Source organism: Styela clava, chromosome 1, assembly GCF_964204865.1.
Source record: "Styela clava chromosome 1, kaStyClav1.hap1.2, whole genome shotgun sequence".
Lineage (NCBI taxonomy): Eukaryota > Metazoa > Chordata > Ascidiacea > Stolidobranchia > Styelidae > Styela > Styela clava.
In genome coordinates this window covers 23,217,523-23,238,930 of record NC_135250.1, presented here as the reverse complement: position 1 = coordinate 23,238,930, position 21,408 = coordinate 23,217,523, and the positions used below count along the sequence as shown (strand labels likewise).

Genomic DNA, 21,408 nt, shown 5'->3' with positions numbered 1-21,408 from the left:
CGATTGCTCGCCAATGACACTTCACCAGAAATATTAATTAAAATATAATTTCCTGATCTTCTAGATTCTAATTGGACACGAAGTGTACATATGAATCGTTTTTTTTATTATGTTGTTGTCGTTGTGAAAAAATATCTTTCCGTATTACCTACTGGAGGAATTGCTTTGAAATTTCCAGTGGTTAAAGATTGTATTTTTCGCTTAAAGTCTATTACTTTCATTTATTTCAAATATTTTTGCTGGCTCTTTAGTATTTAGTTTTTGTGTGCGATGACAAAATCAAAATTAAAAACTACTCCACTTTTTAAACTTTCTCACAATTCCAGAATCTGCTGGTGTTCTAGATATAAAAAACTTTTAATAAAAATTTAAGCCATTCATCTATTTTGAATCCAACTCAAGGACATTTGAAATAGTCGTTTCTAGCTAATATCAAAACGAGAATATCGATCGGAGACCGAAGACTTATCGATCGAAAGTCAGGGGATCCCCCAAAACATTAGGCGCGGCGGTGTGGCCCAACGGGCTAAGCGTTAGGAATACGCTCGCCACCGCACCTCTAACTACTCTGCGTGGGTTCGCAGGTTCGAATCCCATGCAGGGATGGTTATGTGCGAGAGGATTGCTGGACTCCTCGCCGTCGTTGGGTGGTTCACGTAACCGCTGGTCGGTTACGGCTTCCTCCACCACCAAGTCCATGCTTCCGAAAACAAACAATGCAGTAAAACTAAACCCATACCCGACTTGAAATGGTAACCGGACGAGAGGCCGTGGTTCGCCATATGGATAAGCCGTCTTATCGGCTTTCATCTCCCCCGGGATAAATATGTAAATCCTATCCTATCCTAACAGAAACTTCGGTTTCGATTCACCCGCTCTTACTTCATAGCGACACCGTGTGTATTCAAACACAGCCTAGCGATATTTTGGTGCGGAATTCTGCAACCCCGAACCTAATAGAGGGACATGGACATGGACCTTTCCCCGACATCAAAACATCCGTATTTTCAACCAATCACAAGCGAGCAGATGTAAACAAACATTCCCCGCTGAAAAGTCGCTCAGACAACTTTGGGCGCGTTCCGCACAGGTTGCTTGCGGTTTAGGCAGATCTTTGTGCTTTCTTTCGCTTTTTGTTTTCTTCACAAGGCTGCGAGAATTAGAAAGCGGTAATACTGTATGTTACTTGTTGCAAATCACGTTCACGAAATCTATATATCTATACTAAAAGGTTGTACCCGTTGCAGGCACCTTACAGGTACGGTACTGTACAGGTCGCAACTGCTATTTCGAACCAAAAAATAGTAGACAGTCATGCTTATGCAATCCAGGGTATCGGTAGCCTACCGTATGTCAGTACGGGAGAATTTGTCTTTGATACGATGTTGCATTTTTATTAAACAGAATCTACTAGTGAATTATTTTGTTAGACTAGCTATGTGTAAACGCTGCGCATATGGTATTTGCCGGTCTGAAAACCTGTACGGTACCACTGCCGTTCAAATGAAGTACGGTAAGATTTGTGCCTTTTCCAAAGCCACATATTGACTGCCAAAAAGCAATGAGATGGATAAAGGAATGCAACAGGCCTCACAGTATATTCAATCTAGGAAAAATCACCAGAAATACCTTCGTGTATACTAAGGTAGGCCAACATAAATATTGTTTTCGATACCTATGATATATTCAATATGTTAATTCTTATATGAAATAAATTTTCATACAAGCAATGCGTTCCATCATGCATTTTCATGGAGGCGATGGACCAACTGATGAATACCCTGACCCTATATCAGATTCTTGTCGCCCAACAGAGAAGCATCATCAAATTGTAAGGTAATGATTACTTATACCATAATTTAACTTTGGATCATAATTTAACAGGATCTGTCACCAGATACTTCATTTGATACAAAGACATGCGAATCTGACGAAAGTGAGAAAGGATTGTCAGGGATCCAACCAGATCTGCCCCCAGACTTTACTTGAAACTACCTCAAGTGCCGCTGATGAAAAAGACAGCGCTTTGTCAGACAGCAGAAAAATGTAAGCAAGCATCATCATCATTTTATTTTGGTTCTCTGGCATAAAACAACACAAAAAGTCAACATACAAACAAAATGCAGAGAAAAGTGGAAGTCGAGCATAACTTAAAATAGATTTCAAAAAGTACGCGACTACCTACCAGAAAAAGAAATAATAATAATAAAAGGTCACGAAAGAATTAACAAGATTCAGAATCGAAACTGCAACTGCAAAGCCACACCAAGCTGCTCCAGATACCAGAAGTTGGCCCTGCACTTGGTAGTAACTGTGGTGTGTGATGAATATCCTTATTTTGTTAGGTTGTTTTGCATTTATTACTGTCATATAAATCACAAATTGTTCATAATCACCTGATAATTTTAGAACCGAACCAAGTGGTGGGTGTTTGCCCATCTGACTATATAACAATGAGGTAGTGCCCAGTGAGAGCAATTCTTCCATATTATCAGGAGATGAAACCAGGCAGCTTTAATAAAATAACTCAGACGCTCCATTGCTTTCGTGGTTTTTGTTTGTTATGCCCAAAAGCATATATCTGGTGTGTATTTTTATCCTATACGGCACAATATCTGCAAAACTGTATAATTTTTTGTAGTAATTTTCTTGGATTTACTTGCTTGTTCCTTCATCATATATTTTTTATAATCTGTTATATTCTATTTCTACACTGAATGAATAAACTATATTGTAAAACCTATCAGATACCCGACTGTTTTTGGTTTAACCGGCATGATTGGAACTCTGGCTCGATCTAACTTCGTGGGATTAGCACCAACTACAGACGACAAAACTGTTGGATCTATTTTGTTCCCTCCATATAGGTTGTTACCAATTCTGGGGAAGGCTTGTACATGCTTGGCTCAGCGGAAAATCTTTTATTCCCCTTAATTTAATATGTTGGATAGTCTTGGTTAGTTCATTTAAACCATGTTATTCACTATAACATTATTGGTCTTGTAATTTTATGTGGTATGTAATCGATCATAATACTTCAATAAACCTGTTGAATCTAATCTTTCAATAGTATATTTGCACCCATCTTACTGAGCTAATAAATCTGTGTTTCTATGATACGACATAAACTTAAGTGGCCTCACCGTGCCTAGAATGTACAAATTGCATCAGAGACTTGGTGACTATTCGGCGACACCCCTATTTGAAGATGATGTGGTGGCAGACTGGCAGAGACTCCTGAACTTATCTGTAGCACTTGGCTTTGAAATTGACGACTGAACCATCATGAATGTATCTGGAAAAAATATTCACCTGTTCAAAATACAGATTTCTGTAGTTTGTGCAATGTTTCCAAGAATGTATTTAAAAGACTTTAAACTTTCCCTCAATCCCCTGCATTCAATTTGTTTCTATACTAAACCCACCAATTCAGCCCTAACTTGGACGCTATCTATCAGTCTATGAACTATAGGATATGATAACGGTAAGTTTAAATATTACCTTTCAATGAAAAGTATTGTATCCTTCTCCTGCTGGGCGAAAGAAAAGTTCTTGGAGAACCAAGTCATAGAAAAGTCATCTCTTGAGTAATTTCATTTTTGTATGGTAAATAAGCTTTTAGAACTAAGTTAGGTACTGAATAGTGCATGATTGCCACCAGGTAACTAAGTTAACTATCAACTAAGTTAAGTACGTTAACGGCAATGTGAAGACGGAATAACGTTAATAATAGATCACTTGACAATATGTTGTAACGTTAGAAGCACGAAAATACCGCCATCACCAGTGAAATGCCATTCGAAGGCCTATAAAACGACCACTCTATCGCCCTACACAAGCCTGAATATTTGCAATATTTGTCTGAGCGACCAAAATCAAAACAATAAAGGTCAAAGGTCGGGGAAAGGTCCATTGCTTGAAGAGTAATTATAAGTAACGAGATACGATCTCGGGCGTGTATCCTTCGCTCTGACTCAATAGCGTGGAAAATTTCTCGAAGGAAACTTGCGCATCGCGACGACGTCAAAGTTACAAGAGGGATATGGACAATGCTTAGATTAGTCACGAGATACGATCTAGCGGTGTGTATCCTTCGCCATGACTCAACTAGCGTGAAAACTTGCGCATCGCACACACACACACTCAGCGTGTCTCAAAAATACATATATTTAGAAAGTTGAAAAATGAACAGATGATACTTCTTGTAGAGTAAAAATCAAGCAGTGATACATCTCTCGAATAGGTGACAGCACATTTGAACCTACGTACATTTGAACCCGTACATCTGAACCCGTATTTTGAACCCAGGACAATTACACCTGTATACTATTGCACCAATGGACATTTGCACCTACGGACATTTGAACCCATACATTTCCACCCATGGATTTTAGCCTGTGTAGCCCATGTACATGGGTTCAAATGTACGCGGGTGCAAACGTACATGGGTTCAAATGTCCGCGGGTGCAAATGTACATGGGTTCAAATGTACGCGGGTGCAAACGTACACGGGTTCAAATGTCCGCAGGTTCAATCTATATGCGGGTGCTAAAATCCATGGGTGGAAATGTATGGGTTCAAATGTCCGTAGGTGCAAATGTCCATAGGTGCAATAGTATACAGGTGCAATTGTTCTGGGTTCAAATTACGGGTTCAGATGTACGGGTTCAAATGTACGCGGGTTCAAAGATAATGGAATCCTCGACAAGAATATAGATTTATTTCCTCATCGCATTGCATCTCAAAATATTACATTCGATTATTTTCGGCGCCATTGAACCCTTTGCATTTAGCATCAACTTTCCTGCGTTTTGTTGCCATTTGTCTAACTATATTTAAATCATAGGCTCATCAAACGAGTAATTGCATATTTTATAGTTGTTAAATCATTATATAATTAAGTCTAGACGTGTCTCACAATAATTTCTCGTACTATTATTCTGTGAAGCGTCGTGGGCCGGAATCGTCCCGCGGGCCGAAGGTTGCCGGCCCCTTAAATTGCCGAGTAACGAATCAAGCATGTTATAAAGACTGGCAGGAACTTCGCTACCATCAGAGAGTATTTAATTTCTTTCTCAGCTGGTCTAATTATGATATCAATATTGCGAATTGCCCCTGATGCCCCTTTTATACATAACGCAATAACAATGACAATTTCACTAACACAGTATATTTTATCAAGTTCATTGAATTAGTCAATATGAATATACATACTACAATAATAATAAAATTTTTGAGAATATTCAATAAAATCATATTTCCTTAATTACAGAACTCATTGTCTGTTAATCAGGAATTGAAATCAATAAAAAATGAAAATATTTCATGCCTCATTGGTTGCAAAGATATTCACGAAAATTCCTCATCATTTTCAGAATAGGAATATTATACCGTAAGTTGAATAATTGTTCTTAGCCTAGAAGGCCACAACAAGTCTGTTATGACGTTATACAGATGATGGTATGAAATGAGCCTCACCTCAAAATAACAGAATACTGATAATGCATTGGACAGCAGTGAGGTCATTACTAAGGCATGGTTGAATGAACACTACTCCTAAACCTAAAAGTTTTGTATTTTCTTTTATTTGTAATAATAGATTTGCAAAAATTTGATATTGGATGGACAGAACCCAATTTGTGCAACAGGGGCATGTAATAAAAGCTTTATTGCCACTAACCTAAATATTTCATTTACAAAAACACAATTTTTTTGATGAGTCACTTCAAGAATAAAAAGCATAAATAATAAACACATTTAAAAAATGCATATCTTTGACCTAGTTATATCAAAAAAGCAGTGAAATGATAATAATTAAAAAATACAGTGATTTCAAAGAAATGAGCATTTAATATAAATTACCCCCATAAAGATGGAGCATAAAGACGAAAAACTTGAATTATATTATGAAACTAAAATCAGATAGGCCACATCATAAACAATTAATGCGAGTTAATGAGGGAGATATGATAACAACCCATACCATATCGAGTATATAAAAAAAAATATGGGGTAAGCTCCTGTAATCTGACATCACAAAATTGAATAAAATATTGAAGAATGAAACATTTTCAAGAATTAGAGATTAAATTGTTGACCATGATAAATGAAATGATATAAAAAAAAAAATCATCACTACCAATATGAAAATAATTTTCACTTGTCACTTCCAAATGAAATAGGTAATGATTACCTAACCAAATAATTGAATTATCAATATTGATATTGGCTATCTGTAAAGAGAATTTATTCAAGCTATATCTTTAAACATTCTGTAGATTGGTTCTTAATCAAGCAATAATCGAATAATCCTTTTGGTTAAATAATTTATTCAATCTAAATATTACCACACAAATGATTAATTTACAAGTTTCATCATTATGAAAAAAATTAATTTGAGAGTACAGTAGAAAGACTGATAAGTATTTTTTTCATGAAGAATATGAGAACTATATTTGTGAAGTATAAGAGTAATTAATGTTATATAGATATTGCAACAGTTGCCAATGAAATTATATTTTTTCCTTGTATTGTTTCAATAATTTTCCATTCTTTTGTTTCCGGATCATATTCCTCTATATTTGCAGGATCTCGATTTCCACCAATGACATAAACCTTGTCACCAATCACACAACTATTGAACTTATATCTTGCATTTTTCATTGGTTTCAACAACATCCAGGTTTTAGTTACAGATGAACGAAATTCAACAGTAGTGAGAGTTGAACCTCTATTATTATCATAACCTCCCATAACATATATTCCTTCCTCTGTAGCAGTTGCAGAAGCTTGATATCTTGCTTCATTCAATGATCTATTATCCATTGACCAAGTTGATGTGACAGGATCATAAATCTCAATTTGGTTTGTTACTCGATCTTGTTGATTCGTTCCTGTGATACAAAACACCTTTCCATCAGCAGCCACCAAAGATTCCCAAGCTAGAATCAATGATTTGTTTGTTAGTCTGGTCCATATCTTTCCATAATGTTCGAGTATTTATGATACTCAATACCATAAACGAAACCATCAAGTGCAACTGCACATGTACCATAAAGATTTGTATTTGTCATTTGTTCCCACTTTGCATTTGATTCAGCATATTCAAGTCTATAAAACGGTCCATTTTTACAAATCACATAAATGTAAGATTCCATCACTACAGCAGAACATACTGTATTCTGTATGATTACTTGATCTATGGTTTGCATTGGTGTCCATGTTTTATCATCAACATCATGAGAATGTATTCTTCGAGAAGTTTGATCAAAAACAACAAGCTGTTTATTCTCTGTGAAATTGAAATCTTTCGAACTGACATTCCCAGTACTGTCTAAAATTGATAAAGTCAATGACTGTAAATATTTTCCAGATCCAATTATCAATGGTTCATTTTCAACAAGGAATCTCCTATATGACAAAGTCATTTTTATCAACTGAAATTTCATCACCAAACCAAGAAAACATTCTTTTCTCACATCAATATCATGTTTGGTCCATGCCAACAACATCTTACATTTCCCTTCTTCCTTTGCTTTTGTTTCCTTTGATTCCATCAGAAATGAAATAAATTTTTCATCAAGATCCATAAACTCATCAGACTGGGCAATTTCTTTAAAACGTTTCAATGCAAATTGATTGCATTTTTCCTCAAGTTGTTTACAGTTGTACCTATTTGCAATTTTTTTAGTTTGAAAAAACGATCTAGGATCAAGATCATCTTCCAGAAAAATTGCGATACTATCACAAAGTCTTTGCAGCTGCATCATGTGAGCGACACCCATGAGTGTTTCACGTTTTTCTTCGGCAACATAAGCATCCCCAGTGTAAATGAAATCAACACATTTTTTAACACAAACTTCATCAAATTCCTTTATTTCAACGACACCAGAATTTGTTTCCACATTTTCATGAGATAACATTGCTTTAAAATAATCGGAACTTGCAGACACAATATTCTTATGAACAGGAAATTCCTCAGATCCAGCTTTGATCATGAAATCACAATGACGTCCAGTTTTACGATATTCATTTAATTGTTGTAAAATTTCAACAGCATGTTCTTTAGAATCTGTATTGATTTTTTCTTCCATTTCTGAGACTTTGTCTGATAATTTAAAGCACTGCTTATGATTATACCACTAATAATAATAATACCTTAAAAAGAGAAACAATAATTAAACTAAAGACTTTACGGTCCATCACATATAAACCTCTGGGAAGAAAAAGGAAGGACTCATTTAGGTTAATTGCTTCATAAAACAATGATTACAACAAAAAAATTAAACTCTAACGAGAAGAAATGCAATCAATAAGTACACAACCACTATGGCGAAGCTTTTGACTGCTTAATTTGTGTCACATAAATGTCAAGATGTGACAGTACATAACCTTACAACTCTCAGTTATGGAGTTTGTAGATAAAATATCAGTATGAAAGATAGGCCATGCATATTTCTTCGGTCAAGAAATCACTGAACAAAAATGAACATTTACTAATTTTAATATACCGGTATTTCTATGTTTTACCACCATACTGCTACTGTGCTACTGTGAATGTTTTCAAAATTCCAGTTACTGTTAACTGCCTTATTGAACATGTTAATGTATCGATATCCAAACTGAAATATAATGAACCACATTTCGCTATCAGAAGTTTGTATCGTAAAATCACCAAGTATGGCTGTATGATCCAGGCCATCAGAAATATACCAGACTTACCAGAAACTTATTCTTTGTTTAACCTATTGCAGAATTGTCAGCAGAACAGATAAAAGGTACCGTATAAATAATATCAATAGGTTCTGCCTATACATATAGAGAGATACCCGAAAATATTATTTTTTTCGTTCCAAAGAATTTTGATGTTGTTTCAGTGCAATTTGAAATTCGCAAAGATCCAACAAAAAATTCAAACGATATAAAATAGTGCAATGAGCTTGTACAATAAAAATACAGCTTTCAGAACAACCAGATGACATTGCACAAAAAATGTGTAACCCAATGTGGTAACCTAAGTTCTGTTTATTACTTCACAAACAAATCCATCCACAAATACTAGGCTTTAATTAACTTAAACGTTAGCAGCACCTTAAAGCAGTTCACAATGAAATGATAAAGCACTAACAAAACATGACTCAGATAAAAGCAAGTCGAGTATGACTCGGCAGACAAATTACTGTTGCCAGTAAACAGGTAAGTTGAGAATACCAAAATATGCACACCCAATATGACATGCCATTTACTAGCAATTTGACGTTTTACAGAAATTTTAGGAAACTTGGAGGAGTTTACATGTTTTGTAATTATTAACATATGAATTTGCACCTGAAAAATATGTGGTTTAAGAAAATAATATGTATCTAACTGTATAATTATAATCAACAAAAACCACTGGTGGTGGTCATGTAATATAGCAAATGGTTAGATTTGGAACAATTTTTATTTTGCCATTATAAAAGATAAGTAATGTTATGTCTTGATATAATAAATACATGTGATCCAATGGAAATGCTAACACGTACAAAGCAAACTGTCTAATCAAACCACAATACCATATCCTCTACTATTAACAAGGGGGAACAACTTGCAGTATGGTTGAAGTTGTATAGGTATGGCATTTTGACACAGGGTTATGTTGAATAATTATTAAATCTGCTTTAACCTTGTATTGTTTACATGTGCTGTGCTACCTATATGGCGAAAGGCAGGGGTATTTCACTTGTGATTCTCTCAATTACTGCTAAACACTATTGATTATCAGTCTTTAGCAAAATACAAAATTTATATAAAAACATTATAAACCAACAATATTGATCATGAAAATACAAACAATATAAAAGAAGATATGACTGATCTATGACTTTAGAAAATCATTTCTGCAATTTTACATCTGCACAAAATCTTGGCAGTATTAGGCAGAAAATCATGTATTTACCAACAGAAAATGATTTCGATGAAAGGTCAGCAAACTATACTGAAAGCTCAACATAAATTGTTTAGAAATCCATTCACAAGCTCACAACATATTTATGTGATTGTTTATTGTCAAACAGGAGTAACTTATTGTCGTAGGAGATGTATTTTGGGTAGCAAGATGACACAAAAGCGTGGTTGATCAAACTCTTACTATTTCCACAATCAAAAAAACTTAAAAAATTGAACTCAAAACTAGGGGTGTGTTGTCCGAGTTTGCTATGTGTCTATTAATAATGGATTCAAGGTGTTCACTTCAAATTCCCCGGAGTCAAAATTTCAGACTTTTAAAACGAATAATCAAAGTCGGAACTTTGCCCAGGAAATCAGAAATCATGTTAGCATACTCAACACTTACCGGTAAATAAAGTATGCATAGTAAAAAATTTATAGTTTTTTCTTAATTAATTAAAGAGTTTGAAGAAAGGTGTAAATTTTTCCAGACTCCACACCACAGCTTTAGTTGATTATTCTTATATGCAAATTAAAAGATTCAGCAAATGCAACGGTCTTATATATTTTGTCAACTATTGAACCTGGAGGGAGGGAAATGCATATCAAAGGAAAAATATCAATCTTCACTGAACAAAGCTCTGAAGAATATTATGATGACAAGTAGAAAAACAATGTAAATCAACGCATATACAAAACTGAACTTGAAAAATAACGACAGAGCATATAACATGAAAATGTAGAATATATTTCTGTAATGAGCCATGAACCTCAAAGATAAATGAGGCTTAGGATGAAAACCATGTTTCAGTGCAGGGAATTCGTCAGGTTGTTCAAATAATATTCCACAGATTTTTCCCAAGATATCATTTTTCTTGCATAATTTTCCAATTTCATGTTGGTATTTGCCATTGAATTTTGATGAAAGTTTGTGTAAGAAACGAACCAAAAAAGCATTTTCAAAACTACAAATAGGACGAAGATCAGCAAATACATTTGGCAAAATAGGGAATTTTTTCAATTTGTTTTGAAGCTGAAAACGGCCAGTTGGTGACAAACTCATTTTTCCATATTCATCTAATTCCTAATCTGCTATATCACTGCCATGTCCAGGTGATCTTCTTGAATTGATATCAAGTTTGGGTAATGGTAACTCAAAAATATACCAAAAAGTTTTCAAGGCATAATTCAGATTTTGCTCAATCTTTTTCTTGTCCGGTCCAATAGAACCAGAATCGTTGTTTTTAACACAGAATGTGGTTCTGTGGTTAATCTTTGAGATTAATACATGAGATTTGAGTGAAAATCTCCAATAGCCACCATATAGGGTCCTTTAACTTGCACTCCATGTATTTGTATTCTATTTATAAGTTGGAACATTGCTCCATCCAGTCACAGGAATCGTCTCACAATACCAAAGTCTGCCATAGAAACTCCGCTTCTCACCACACACTATTTATATGTTTTGTTGATAAAGATATCTTTTTTTGAAAAATATTTCCAAGTGAATTAACACCACAGGTTTCAATGACTTGAGTTAAACTTTTACAAGTTTCTCGAATATCAAAATTCTATGAAGCCATTTGTAAGGAATCGTTGATTTCATTTCCAGCTGATCTCATGATGATAATAACTATGTTATCAAAAATGTACCATTTGTTATCTGTGAGAAAAAAATTAAATTAATAATAGTATAGGGAGTTTAGATGTAAGGTAAAATACTTCAAAATCAGAAATCAAACTTATATAACACAGATTAAATTTTACACAATTAAGTAAAATGAAAAATTGTAATTCTTGTTTATTCTAAACATTTTAGCAACCAAACTTCAAACAATTTTCAACACATTGTGCTTTTAAATTTATTAATCTTAGCAGACATAACAAGAATATATATATATATTGGATATTTTAAACTGATGTATCTTTATCATAAGCAGTAGATATAAAGAAAATTACAAATTGGACAGTTACAGTTATCAAAAACACATAATAAAAACAGGTTGCAATTATTGCCTACTTTATTTTACCTATTTTATTCTTAGATATTCATAATCACCTAAAGAAGACTTTATCAAAAGTTAATGCACATAAGCAATAAAATAAAATAAAGTGGGAGTTACCGCTGCTGACACAAACCTTACTATCTGTGACACAAAATTTCAGAATTGAGTAAAGAAATAATTTGATAGGTTCAACATAAAAAATTACGATCATCATAACGCTAGATAACACAATGATTTAAAACACTATGAATCAAATAATGACAGATAAAATAAATGCTATGTAGAAATGAAATTGAAGACAGTAAAAAATCGAAAATGTAGACAGGGTTATCCAAAATGAATCGAATATTCGAAAACATTCAAATATCAAAGTATTCGAATACCTTTTTGGCTGATTTTCCAATAATTCTGAATAGTAGCCACGTTTCGCTTCTAAGTGAAATCGTATTGTAATCACGATGAAGTAGGACCGGCACTTTATTTGTTTGTGATCTTCTGTGCGAGCGTGTGCCTCATACTGTTGCACGATTGGCATTGCCGCTAATTTATACATGTATTACCTTCACGTCGAAAATTTAAAATTATTCAAAGCCACAATTGTTACAATACCCGATAAATTAGTCATTAGGAGTTATTAGGAAATAGAGTTTTTTGGAACCGATTTTGATAATGATAGTTAAAAGTATCATCTTTTTTACTAGGATGATTTTCTGTTGCGCAAAATATTTAGATACCAGCAATTAAAAGGCCTTGCCGTATTAATTTAATTCTGTTTAACATAAACCGTGGTTGCGTTGACTTACGAAAAAATAAAAGCATTGCTATCGTATATTAAAATATCACGGCAATCTGGAGACATAAAATGTGTGGTGAACTGCCCGATTATACCTAATCTTTGATTCTCATTTTCCTACTTGCGAAAAAATAAAAGCATTACTATTGTAAAATACGGACAGTCTGCGGTCATAAAATGTGTGGAAAACTGCCCGATTATAATTAATTTTTGATTCGAAGTTTCGTACTTACTGGAAAACAGAAGGAATTACTATACTCTAAAAAAACAGTGGCAATCTGCGGACATAAAATGTGTAGTAAACTGCCCGATTATTATCAATTTTTGATTCGTATTTTCGTACCTACTGAAATATGAAAAGCAATACTACTCGAAAATATCAGGCAATCGGTGGACATAAAATGTCTGGTAAATAGACAGGTTGTATATAACAGTTATTCCATTGTTTATTGTATGCAGATTCCTTGATGCCCTAAAATATGATTTTTCACTTAAATTTATTTTTGCATGTATTCGAAATTTCATATTCGAAAATAATAATTTTGATTGTATTCGAAATAGTGAACTATTCGGTAAAAAAAATTCAATGGAAAATTAGATAGATACCACTTTAAGCATAATGAATTTAAATCAACTCTTCGAAGTCCAATTTCTTGGCCATGGTTATGCTCGATAACTGGTGAAATGCAGCTGAAATAAAAATTTGGTTATTCATCCACTTTCATGATCAAATCAACAACAGAGGTTTATTTTTACTACTACTCAATTTTAGTTGATGACTAATAGGAATAAATGATGCCACAAAGGTATAACAACTGATGAGAACAGTCAATGTTACATAAATAATGCAACAGTAGCCAGTGGAGTTACATTTTTTCCTTGAATGGTTTCAATAATTTTCCATTCTTTTGTTTCAGGATCATATTCCTCTATATTTGCAGGATTTCCATTTCCACCAATGACATAAACTTTCTCATCAATCACACAACTACCAAACTCTTCTCTAGCATTTTTCATTGGTTTCAAGATCATCCAGGTTTTAGTTACAGATGAACGAAATTCAACAGTATTGAAAATTGTATCTCCATCATCATAACCTCCCATAATATATATTACTTCCTCTGTAGCAGTTGCAGAAGCAGAATATCTTGCTTCATTCAATGATCTATTATCCATTGACCAAGTTGATGTGACAGGATCATAAATCTCAACTTGGTTTGTTGCTCGACCTTGTCGATTAAATCCAGCAATACAAAACACCTTTCCATCAGCAGCCACCAAAGATTCACAAGTTAGAATCAATGATTTGTTTGTTAGTCTGGTCCAACTATTATTTGATGGATCGTATCTTTCCATAATGTTTGCGTAATTCTGATATTCAATACCATAAACAAAACCATCTAGTGCAACTGCACAAGCATACTGAAGCTTAGTATTTGTCATTTGTTCCCACTTTGCATTTGATTCAGCATATTCAAGTCTATAAAACGATCCATTTGTACAAATCACATAAATGTAAGATTCCATCACTACAGCAGAATATAATGTATTCTGTATAATTGCTTGATCTATGGTTTGCATTGGTGTCCATGTTTTATCATCAACAGCATAGGAATGCATTCTTTGAGAAATTTGATCACAAAAAACAAGCTGTTTATTCTCTGTCAACTTGACATCTTTTGAACTGGCATTCCCATTGCTGTCAAGGATTGATAAAGTAAGGGAACGAATAGACTGCATAGATTCAAATAACAGTGGTTCATTCTCAACAAGAAATCTTCTATATGACAAAGGCATTTTTGTCAATTGAAATTTCATCACCAAACCAAGAAAACATTCTTTTCTTTCCTCAATATCATGTTTGGTCCATGCTAACAACATCTTACATTTCACTTCTTCCTTTGCTTTTGTTTCCTTTGATTCCATCAGAAATGAAATAAATTTTTCATCAAGATCCATAAACTCATCAGACTGAGCAATTTCTTTAAAACGTTGCAATGCAAATTGATTGCATTTTTCCTCAAGTTGTTTACAGTTGTACCTATTCGCAATTTTTTTAGTTTCAAAAAACAATCTAGGATCAAGATCATCTTCCAGAAAAATTGCGATACTATCACAAAGTCTTTGCAGCTGCATCATGTGAGCGACACCCATGAGTGTTTCACGTTTTTCTTTGGCAACATAAGCATCCCCAGTGTAAATGAAATCAACACATTTTTTAACACAAACTTCATCAAATTCCTTTATTTCAACGACACCAGATTTTGTTTCCACATTTTCATGAGATAACATTGCTTTAAAATAATCGGAACTTGCCGACACAATATTCTTATGAACAGGAAGTTCCTCAGATCCAGCTTTGATCATGAAATCACAATGATGTCCAGTTTTCTGATATTCATTTAATTGTTGTAAAATTTCAACAGCATGTTCTTTAGAATCTGTATTGATTTTTTCTTCCATTTTTGAGATGCTTTGGTTTGATTTTATAAAGAATTTTATGCTACTACTACTATTATTGAAAAGACCTGAAACAATAGAAAAAAATGATTAATTCAAAGATACGGTAATTAATTAGACATTACAGTCAATGAAAAGTAAACCTCAATTTTACAAAAAAAAGTTTTTATCACCAAGTACAACTGCATGATCCAGACCATCTTAAATATACCAGAATTGCTTGAACTGATCAAAACAGAAAAACTTAAAATTTTTTCAACCAACTGTTGAATTGGCAACAGAACAGATAAGCGTTGCTGTACCATGAACATCAAATACACCTATCAAGTCTATATGTCGGAAAATACAATTCTCTTGTAGAATGTACAATGCAAGTACCGGTATCATGTAATAATAATACCGGTAGTTTAATTTGGTTTGTTCTCGAGATGTTTCGAAGCCTATAAACCTGAACTGACACTCCAACATAGTTTTATTATCTATTTATTCATATATATTGCAGTACAATGCGCCTATCCAAATGCTAGCTTATGATAATATATGTTTTATTCTAATTCTGGTATTTCATATTTGAGTACCGATATCATACTCCATATTGGCATGTTAAACAACTAATGTTTAAAGGAATTCATTAAATGAACCTGTTCTTTATCATCTTTTTTCTACAGTGTTCCAATCTTCAGCCCACTACAGATGATAGATGATCATAATTTCAATTAGGTTCAGTTGGATAACAGGCCCACCATCAAATATCCCCGCGACTTCATTTCCCAGTCTGCCAGTAAAATTATATTCTTTACTCTTTCGCATGGTTTTTTCATTTGTATCTGTTGAATATATTACTGGTTGGAAAAAATCAACTTGACTATGACTTTTTTTTTTCTCGCCAAATAAATTCAAATGTTAAACTGAATTTTCATAATAAAGCTAAGATCTAAAGATCCGTTTGGGTCGGGCTTCTCTATCGGTGACTCTTTTTAAATGAGGCGTTTCGGCCGCGAGAGAGCCTGTATTGGGATATGCCATTTCTGCCATCCTGTTTCTATGCCATTTCTCTCTACCTGTATCATACATGTTTGTGTTATTTTCTATTTAACTGATTGGAGTATTTGGTTGTATTAAGATCTTTGTTAACAGTTAGACTTACATTAGGTTAAATGTGTTATGCTTCATTCACAAACATTGGATTTATACAAAGACACTCAAGTTGGTAATCTGTAAAGAATCTGCTCATCAGACTTCCCAACATGGCGCTGCGACTAACAGATGCTACCAGCTGGAGTACTTTTTTCAAATCTCTCGGCATCCCCGATGAGAGATCCGATGAATATGGAAATACATTTCATGCTAATGAGCTCACTGAGACTGAATTACCACAGCTGGACAAAAATACTCTTAAAAGTGATTTGGGTATAACAATCTTAGCACATCAAATTAAAATATTGAATCATTCTCAGCAAAACATATCCAACTCTTCTCAGCCCACCAAACTAAATCTGCCCGTAAAGTTACCTGAATTCTCAACTAGAATGTCTAGTTCTGATTTTCGCACTGCTTTATCCGTGTGGACAACATTCAAGAACCTTCAACCACATGCAAGTGTTCATGCCAATGATTTACTTTACTCTGCATGTGATCAGGCAGTTCAAAAAATCATCAACAACACATGTTCAGAGTTCAGAGACTTAACCGAAAAGGAATTCCTATCTAAAATCAGGAACATTGTCACACTAGAATTAAATCCTCTTACGCACAGAACAAAATTCATGGACATGCAGCAACATACTGGGGAAACAGTCACACAGTTTGTAGCCAGACTGCTTTCTGTGGCACACGACTGCGAATACATATGCCCAAGCGAAGCATGCAAGTTTGATCAAACCGACTGGCACGTTCGGGATCAGCTCATCAAGGGCATTTGCAACACAACCCTTCAGGCTGACATACTGTCCAAATGCGCAGACAAAAAGGCCCTTATTACCTTAGAAGAAGTTGTTAAGTATGCCACCGCTTACGAATCGGCTATTCGAAATCAAGAAACGATACACTGCCACACACAATCATATTCTGTATCACACTTCGCCACACAAAGACAACGTCAAAAGAGAAGCCCTAGCAAGAAGTCATCTTCAGGACGCATTGCATGTAGGGGATGTGGCAGTCTTAATCATGGATCCACAGAAATGGACAGGAAGAATCGATGCCCAGCATGGGGAAAAACTTGTTCTCACTGTCGAAAAGATAATCATTACAAGAAAGTATGCTTCTCCGCAAAAAGCAATGCAATACAGGCACAGTCCATGACATCATCCGAGTCCCAGTCAGACTCAGATTCTGTGGATGAAAAAGCCAATCTGAGCGTAATTTCACTTTATAACGTTGGAGATCCACACTCCTCATTAGCTGAAATCAAAATTCAGATCTCTCATACTTCGTCTACAGCAAACAGCATCTGCTCCAAACCTGTGACAGCACTACCGGACAGTGGAGCATCAATATGTGTCGCTGAACATCCATATATTTCATATTTGCACATATCGAAGAGAGTTCTACAAAAATGTAACAAAAGCATTCGCATTGTAGGAGGTAGTACTATCAAAGCTTACTGCTATGCCAACGTAAACATAAATATTATTGGATATGGTAAACAAACAAAACAACAACTATACTTTACTGAACCTGGGATAAAGCTACGCCATCTATATTTAAGCAAAGATGCATGTATAGCATTGGACATCCTACCGAAGAGTTTTCCACTGCCATCACCTCATGCCAGCTCAATAAACTCTCTTACGAGCACAAGGTCTCCCACAAAACCCTCAATCACAAATCAACGGGTTCAATCACTACCGACCAGACCTATGTCTATTCCTTTTCCTCCAACTGAGGACAACATAACTAGACTGAAACAGTACATTCTGGATAGTTTCAAGGCTTCCGCCTTTGACCGATCTCCACCATTCCCCACAATGCAGGGACCACCTGCACACATCTACCTCAAACCGAAGGCTATCCCATATGCACGCCACACACCGATTCCAATACCCATACATATGGAGAAACCAGCAAAGCAAAAACTACTGGACGATGTCGAAAAGGGCATAGTAAAGCCCGTACCTCCAGGCATGATCACACCATGGTGTTCACCCATGGTCACACTCTTGAAGAAAAATGGATCTATCCGGCGAACTATTGATTTACAGAAATTGAACGCCCAGTGCATACGAGAAGCTCACTATAATCCATCTCCATTCAAAGCTGCCTGCAAAATTCCTCCTAACACGAAAAAGTCTATTTTGGACATCACTGATGGCTATCATAGCGTCCCACTAGATGAGGAAAGTCAACCACTGACAACGTTCATCACACCATGGGGAAGATTTATGAACACACGCCTTATTCAAGGTTTTAAATCTGCAGGAGATATTTTCAATCGCAACCTCGATCTCATTCTAGAAGAGTCAAACATTGAAAAAGTACAGCATGTAGTGGATGACCTATGCCTATATGAGAGTGACATTCAATCATCCTTCTATCAAGTTTGGGATTTTCTCACACTGAGCGTTCAAAAGGGGATAGTATTCAACCCTGATAAATTCAAATTCTGTCAGGATACCATCATATTTGCTGGCCTTAAAATAACCCCTGCTGGGATTGCACCTGCCCCAGCGCTTCTTGACTCCATCAAAAACTTTCCACCTCCGACAAACATTCACGACGCTCGAAGTTGGCACGGCTTGGTAAATCAAATATCATGGGCTTACGCCATCTCCCCCATTATGCTCCCATTAAAAAAGGGATCCAAATTCATATGGGACGACACTCTTCAATCTATATTTGAGAAATCGAAAGCGAAACTTATCACCCTATGTGAAGAAGGGATCAAATCATTTGACCTTCATCGACCATCTTTGATTCAATGCGACTGGAGCAAGGACGGCATTGGCTATCTACTTCTACAGAAATATTGTACCTGCGGTACAAATGAAGCCCCAAATTGTTGCCCCGATGGTTGGCATCTCGTATACGCCGGCTCTCGGCACACTTCACAAGCTGAAAGAAACTATGCACCCATCGAAGGCGAAGCGCTTGCGGTTGCTTGGAGCTTAGACCATGCCAAGTCTTTCATCCTCGGCTGTAAAGATCTCATTGTAGTAACCGATCACAAACCCCTCATCCCATTGTTCAGCAACCGACAACTATCTGACATCAGCAACCCACGCGTGCTGAGATTCAGATCAAAAGTTTCTCAATACGATTTCTCCATACACCACTGTTGTGGAAAATGGCACAGAGGGCCAGATGCGCTTTCAAGGAATCCAGTACTTTCTGCCTCTAATCCAACTGATGAAGACCTCTTTGCTGCTGAACTAGAGGACGACACCACTTGGTCTCTCATGCACGAGACAATACAAGCCTTAAATTGTTACATTGAAAACGAGAATGGACCTCTTACGGATCGGGCAATAACTATCGATAGGCTTCAAAACGCTTGTCAAGCTGACAAATCACATAAGCTGTTACATGAAACCATTTCTTCTGGATTCCCTCCCACAAGAAGTGCCACTTCACCGGAGGTTCGCTCCTATTGGGAACTACGTAACAGACTATCTTGTTTCGACAACAAGATCATTGTTTTAGATAACAAAAGATTCGTTATCCCTCGACAGCTCAGATCATCTGTGCTCCATACACTACACAGTGCCCACCAGGGCTGCACAAATATGGTCGCTAGGGCAAAAGATTGTGTGTACTGGCCGGGAATGAACAAATGCATTCTCAACTTCAAATCTTCTTGCTCCACTTGCTCCTATATTGCACCATCTCAAGTTCAAGAAACTATCATACCAACACCTCCACCCCAATGGCCTTTTCAACAAATCTGTGCTGACCTATTTTATCTAAATGGTAACGATTACTTAGCAATCACAGACAGATTCAGTGGATGGATTGAAATTGCCCACTTTCACCGATCACCTTCCACAAACCACATCATTCCTGTTTTCGAACAACTTTTCACGCGCTTTGGCTGTGCTGAAGAACTCAGTACGGTACTGATGGTGGCCCTCAGTTTGCTTCAGAGGAATTCAAGAAATTTCTGGAAATTTGGGGTGTGAAAGGTCGAATCTCGTCAGCACACTATCCACAATCAAATGGGCGAGCTGAACTTGCCGTAAAAACAGCCAAACGACTCATCCGGGACAATTTACTGCCAGACGGTTCCCCAAAAAGTCGTTCATTCGGCAAAGCACTTCTTCAATATCGAAACACCCCTCTCCGTGATATTGGACTCAGTCCAGCACAACTTTTGTTTTCTCGGCATCTGAGGGACTTCTTACCTATTCACCCATCAAACCTACGGCTCAATCCACTGTGGACACAAGCAGCCAAAGCTAGAGAAAAAACTCTTTCTCAGGAATATATTGACCTACAAACTGAATACAACAAACATGCACACGACCTACCATTTTTAGAAGAAGGAACAAACGTTTCAATCCAAAATCCCATCAACAAAAGATGGGACAGGTCAGGAAAAGTTGTGAAATGCTTCAAACACCGTAAATACTTGATTAGAATGGATGGATCTGGGAGAACAGTCACACGAAACCGGAAATTCCTAAAGCCTATTTTGTTCGAACCCCAAGCTACAATTCCCATATCACCCAACCTGCCACATTCTAGCCATATCTCCAGAGCTAACCACCCTCCAAATTCGGGGCCCCCACCGTTTCGCCCTTTGTCAAACCAAACTAATCCCTCAGCTATTTCTCGTCCAGCCACGCACCCACCAAGATTACCTCTGGCATTGAGACGCCTACAGCCTTACAACAAGCCAGGGCTGTCTGAATGAACATGACTATACTGACTGTTCTATGTGATGAAATAAGACATTTGATAATGAATACTGAACAATTTTTATTTCTTTGTTTATTGCTGTTCAAATGTTTCTTTACCTGTTGCTATTTCGTTATTTATTCACTTTGTCATTTTGTGATATTTTGAAAAACAAATATCTTTTTCCTTTACGAAGGGGAGATATTGGGATATGCCATTTCTGCCATCCTGTTCCTATGCCATTTCTCTCTACCTGTATCATACATGTTTGTGTTATTTTCTATTTAACTGATTGGAGTATTTGGTTGTATTAAGATCTTTGTTAACAGTTAGACTTACATTAGGTTAAATGTGTTATGCTTCATTCACAAACATTGGATTTATACA

General features: G+C 35.8%; 6 protein-coding genes and 1 long non-coding RNA gene across 7 annotated transcripts in view; 2 read left to right on the top strand and 5 right to left on the bottom strand.

The window, feature by feature from the left end:
- Positions 1-1,437: 1,437 nt before the first annotated feature.
- On the top strand, positions 1,438-2,557 carry LOC144425497 (uncharacterized). Its single transcript, XR_013477533.1, has 2 exons — positions 1,438-1,645; positions 1,885-2,557. It is a non-coding gene; the product is annotated as an uncharacterized LOC144425497 (long non-coding RNA).
- Positions 2,558-5,334: 2,777 nt separating this feature from the next.
- On the bottom strand, positions 5,335-6,955 carry LOC144425482 (uncharacterized). The gene has a single exon (XM_078114880.1). It carries the CDS (start codon positions 6,823-6,825, stop codon positions 6,481-6,483), a length of 345 nt encoding a protein of 114 aa, XP_077971006.1. The 5' UTR covers positions 6,826-6,955; the 3' UTR covers positions 5,335-6,480.
- LOC144425468 (kelch-like protein 2) lies at positions 6,835-8,080 on the bottom strand. Its single transcript, XM_078114879.1, has one exon. It carries the CDS (start codon positions 7,995-7,997, stop codon positions 6,963-6,965), a length of 1,035 nt encoding a protein of 344 aa, XP_077971005.1. The 5' UTR covers positions 7,998-8,080; the 3' UTR covers positions 6,835-6,962.
- A 78-nt stretch (positions 8,081-8,158) lies between these two features.
- The window catches only part of LOC120325496 (kelch-like protein 25), a 30,378-nt gene continuing 17,128 nt past the window's right edge, over positions 8,159-21,408 (bottom strand). The window contains exon 2 of the mRNA XM_078113580.1: positions 8,159-11,590. The gene's annotated coding sequence lies outside the window, so the exon portion shown is untranslated. The remainder of the gene's footprint in view (positions 11,591-21,408) is intronic.
- Positions 11,599-14,364, bottom strand: LOC144422214 (kelch-like protein 26). The gene has a single exon (XM_078112168.1). The coding sequence runs from the start codon at positions 14,344-14,346 to the stop codon at positions 13,561-13,563; it is 786 nt and encodes a 261-aa protein (XP_077968294.1). The 5' UTR covers positions 14,347-14,364; the 3' UTR covers positions 11,599-13,560.
- On the bottom strand, positions 14,359-15,189 carry LOC144424421 (kelch-like protein 2; the record flags this gene model as incomplete). Its single annotated transcript, XM_078113771.1, has 1 exon — positions 14,359-15,189. A coding segment is annotated over exon 1 (831 nt), but the record flags the coding sequence as incomplete, so codon positions are not given.
- LOC144424396 (uncharacterized) lies at positions 16,434-20,303 on the top strand. Its single transcript, XM_078113720.1, has one exon. The coding sequence runs from the start codon at positions 16,434-16,436 to the stop codon at positions 20,301-20,303; it is 3,870 nt and encodes a 1,289-aa protein (XP_077969846.1).

What these genes read in the sequence shown, in the direction of transcription:
- LOC144425482 (XM_078114880.1), bottom strand. Translation starts at nt 6,825, where the DNA reads ATGGATAATAGATCATTGAATGAAGCAAGATATCAAGCTTCTGCAACT.
- LOC144424396 (XM_078113720.1), top strand. Translation starts at nt 16,434, where the DNA reads ATGGCGCTGCGACTAACAGATGCTACCAGCTGGAGTACTTTTTTCAAA.
- LOC144422214 (XM_078112168.1), bottom strand. Translation starts at nt 14,346, where the DNA reads ATGCATTCCTATGCTGTTGATGATAAAACATGGACACCAATGCAAACC.
- LOC144425468 (XM_078114879.1), bottom strand. Translation starts at nt 7,997, where the DNA reads ATGATCAAAGCTGGATCTGAGGAATTTCCTGTTCATAAGAATATTGTG.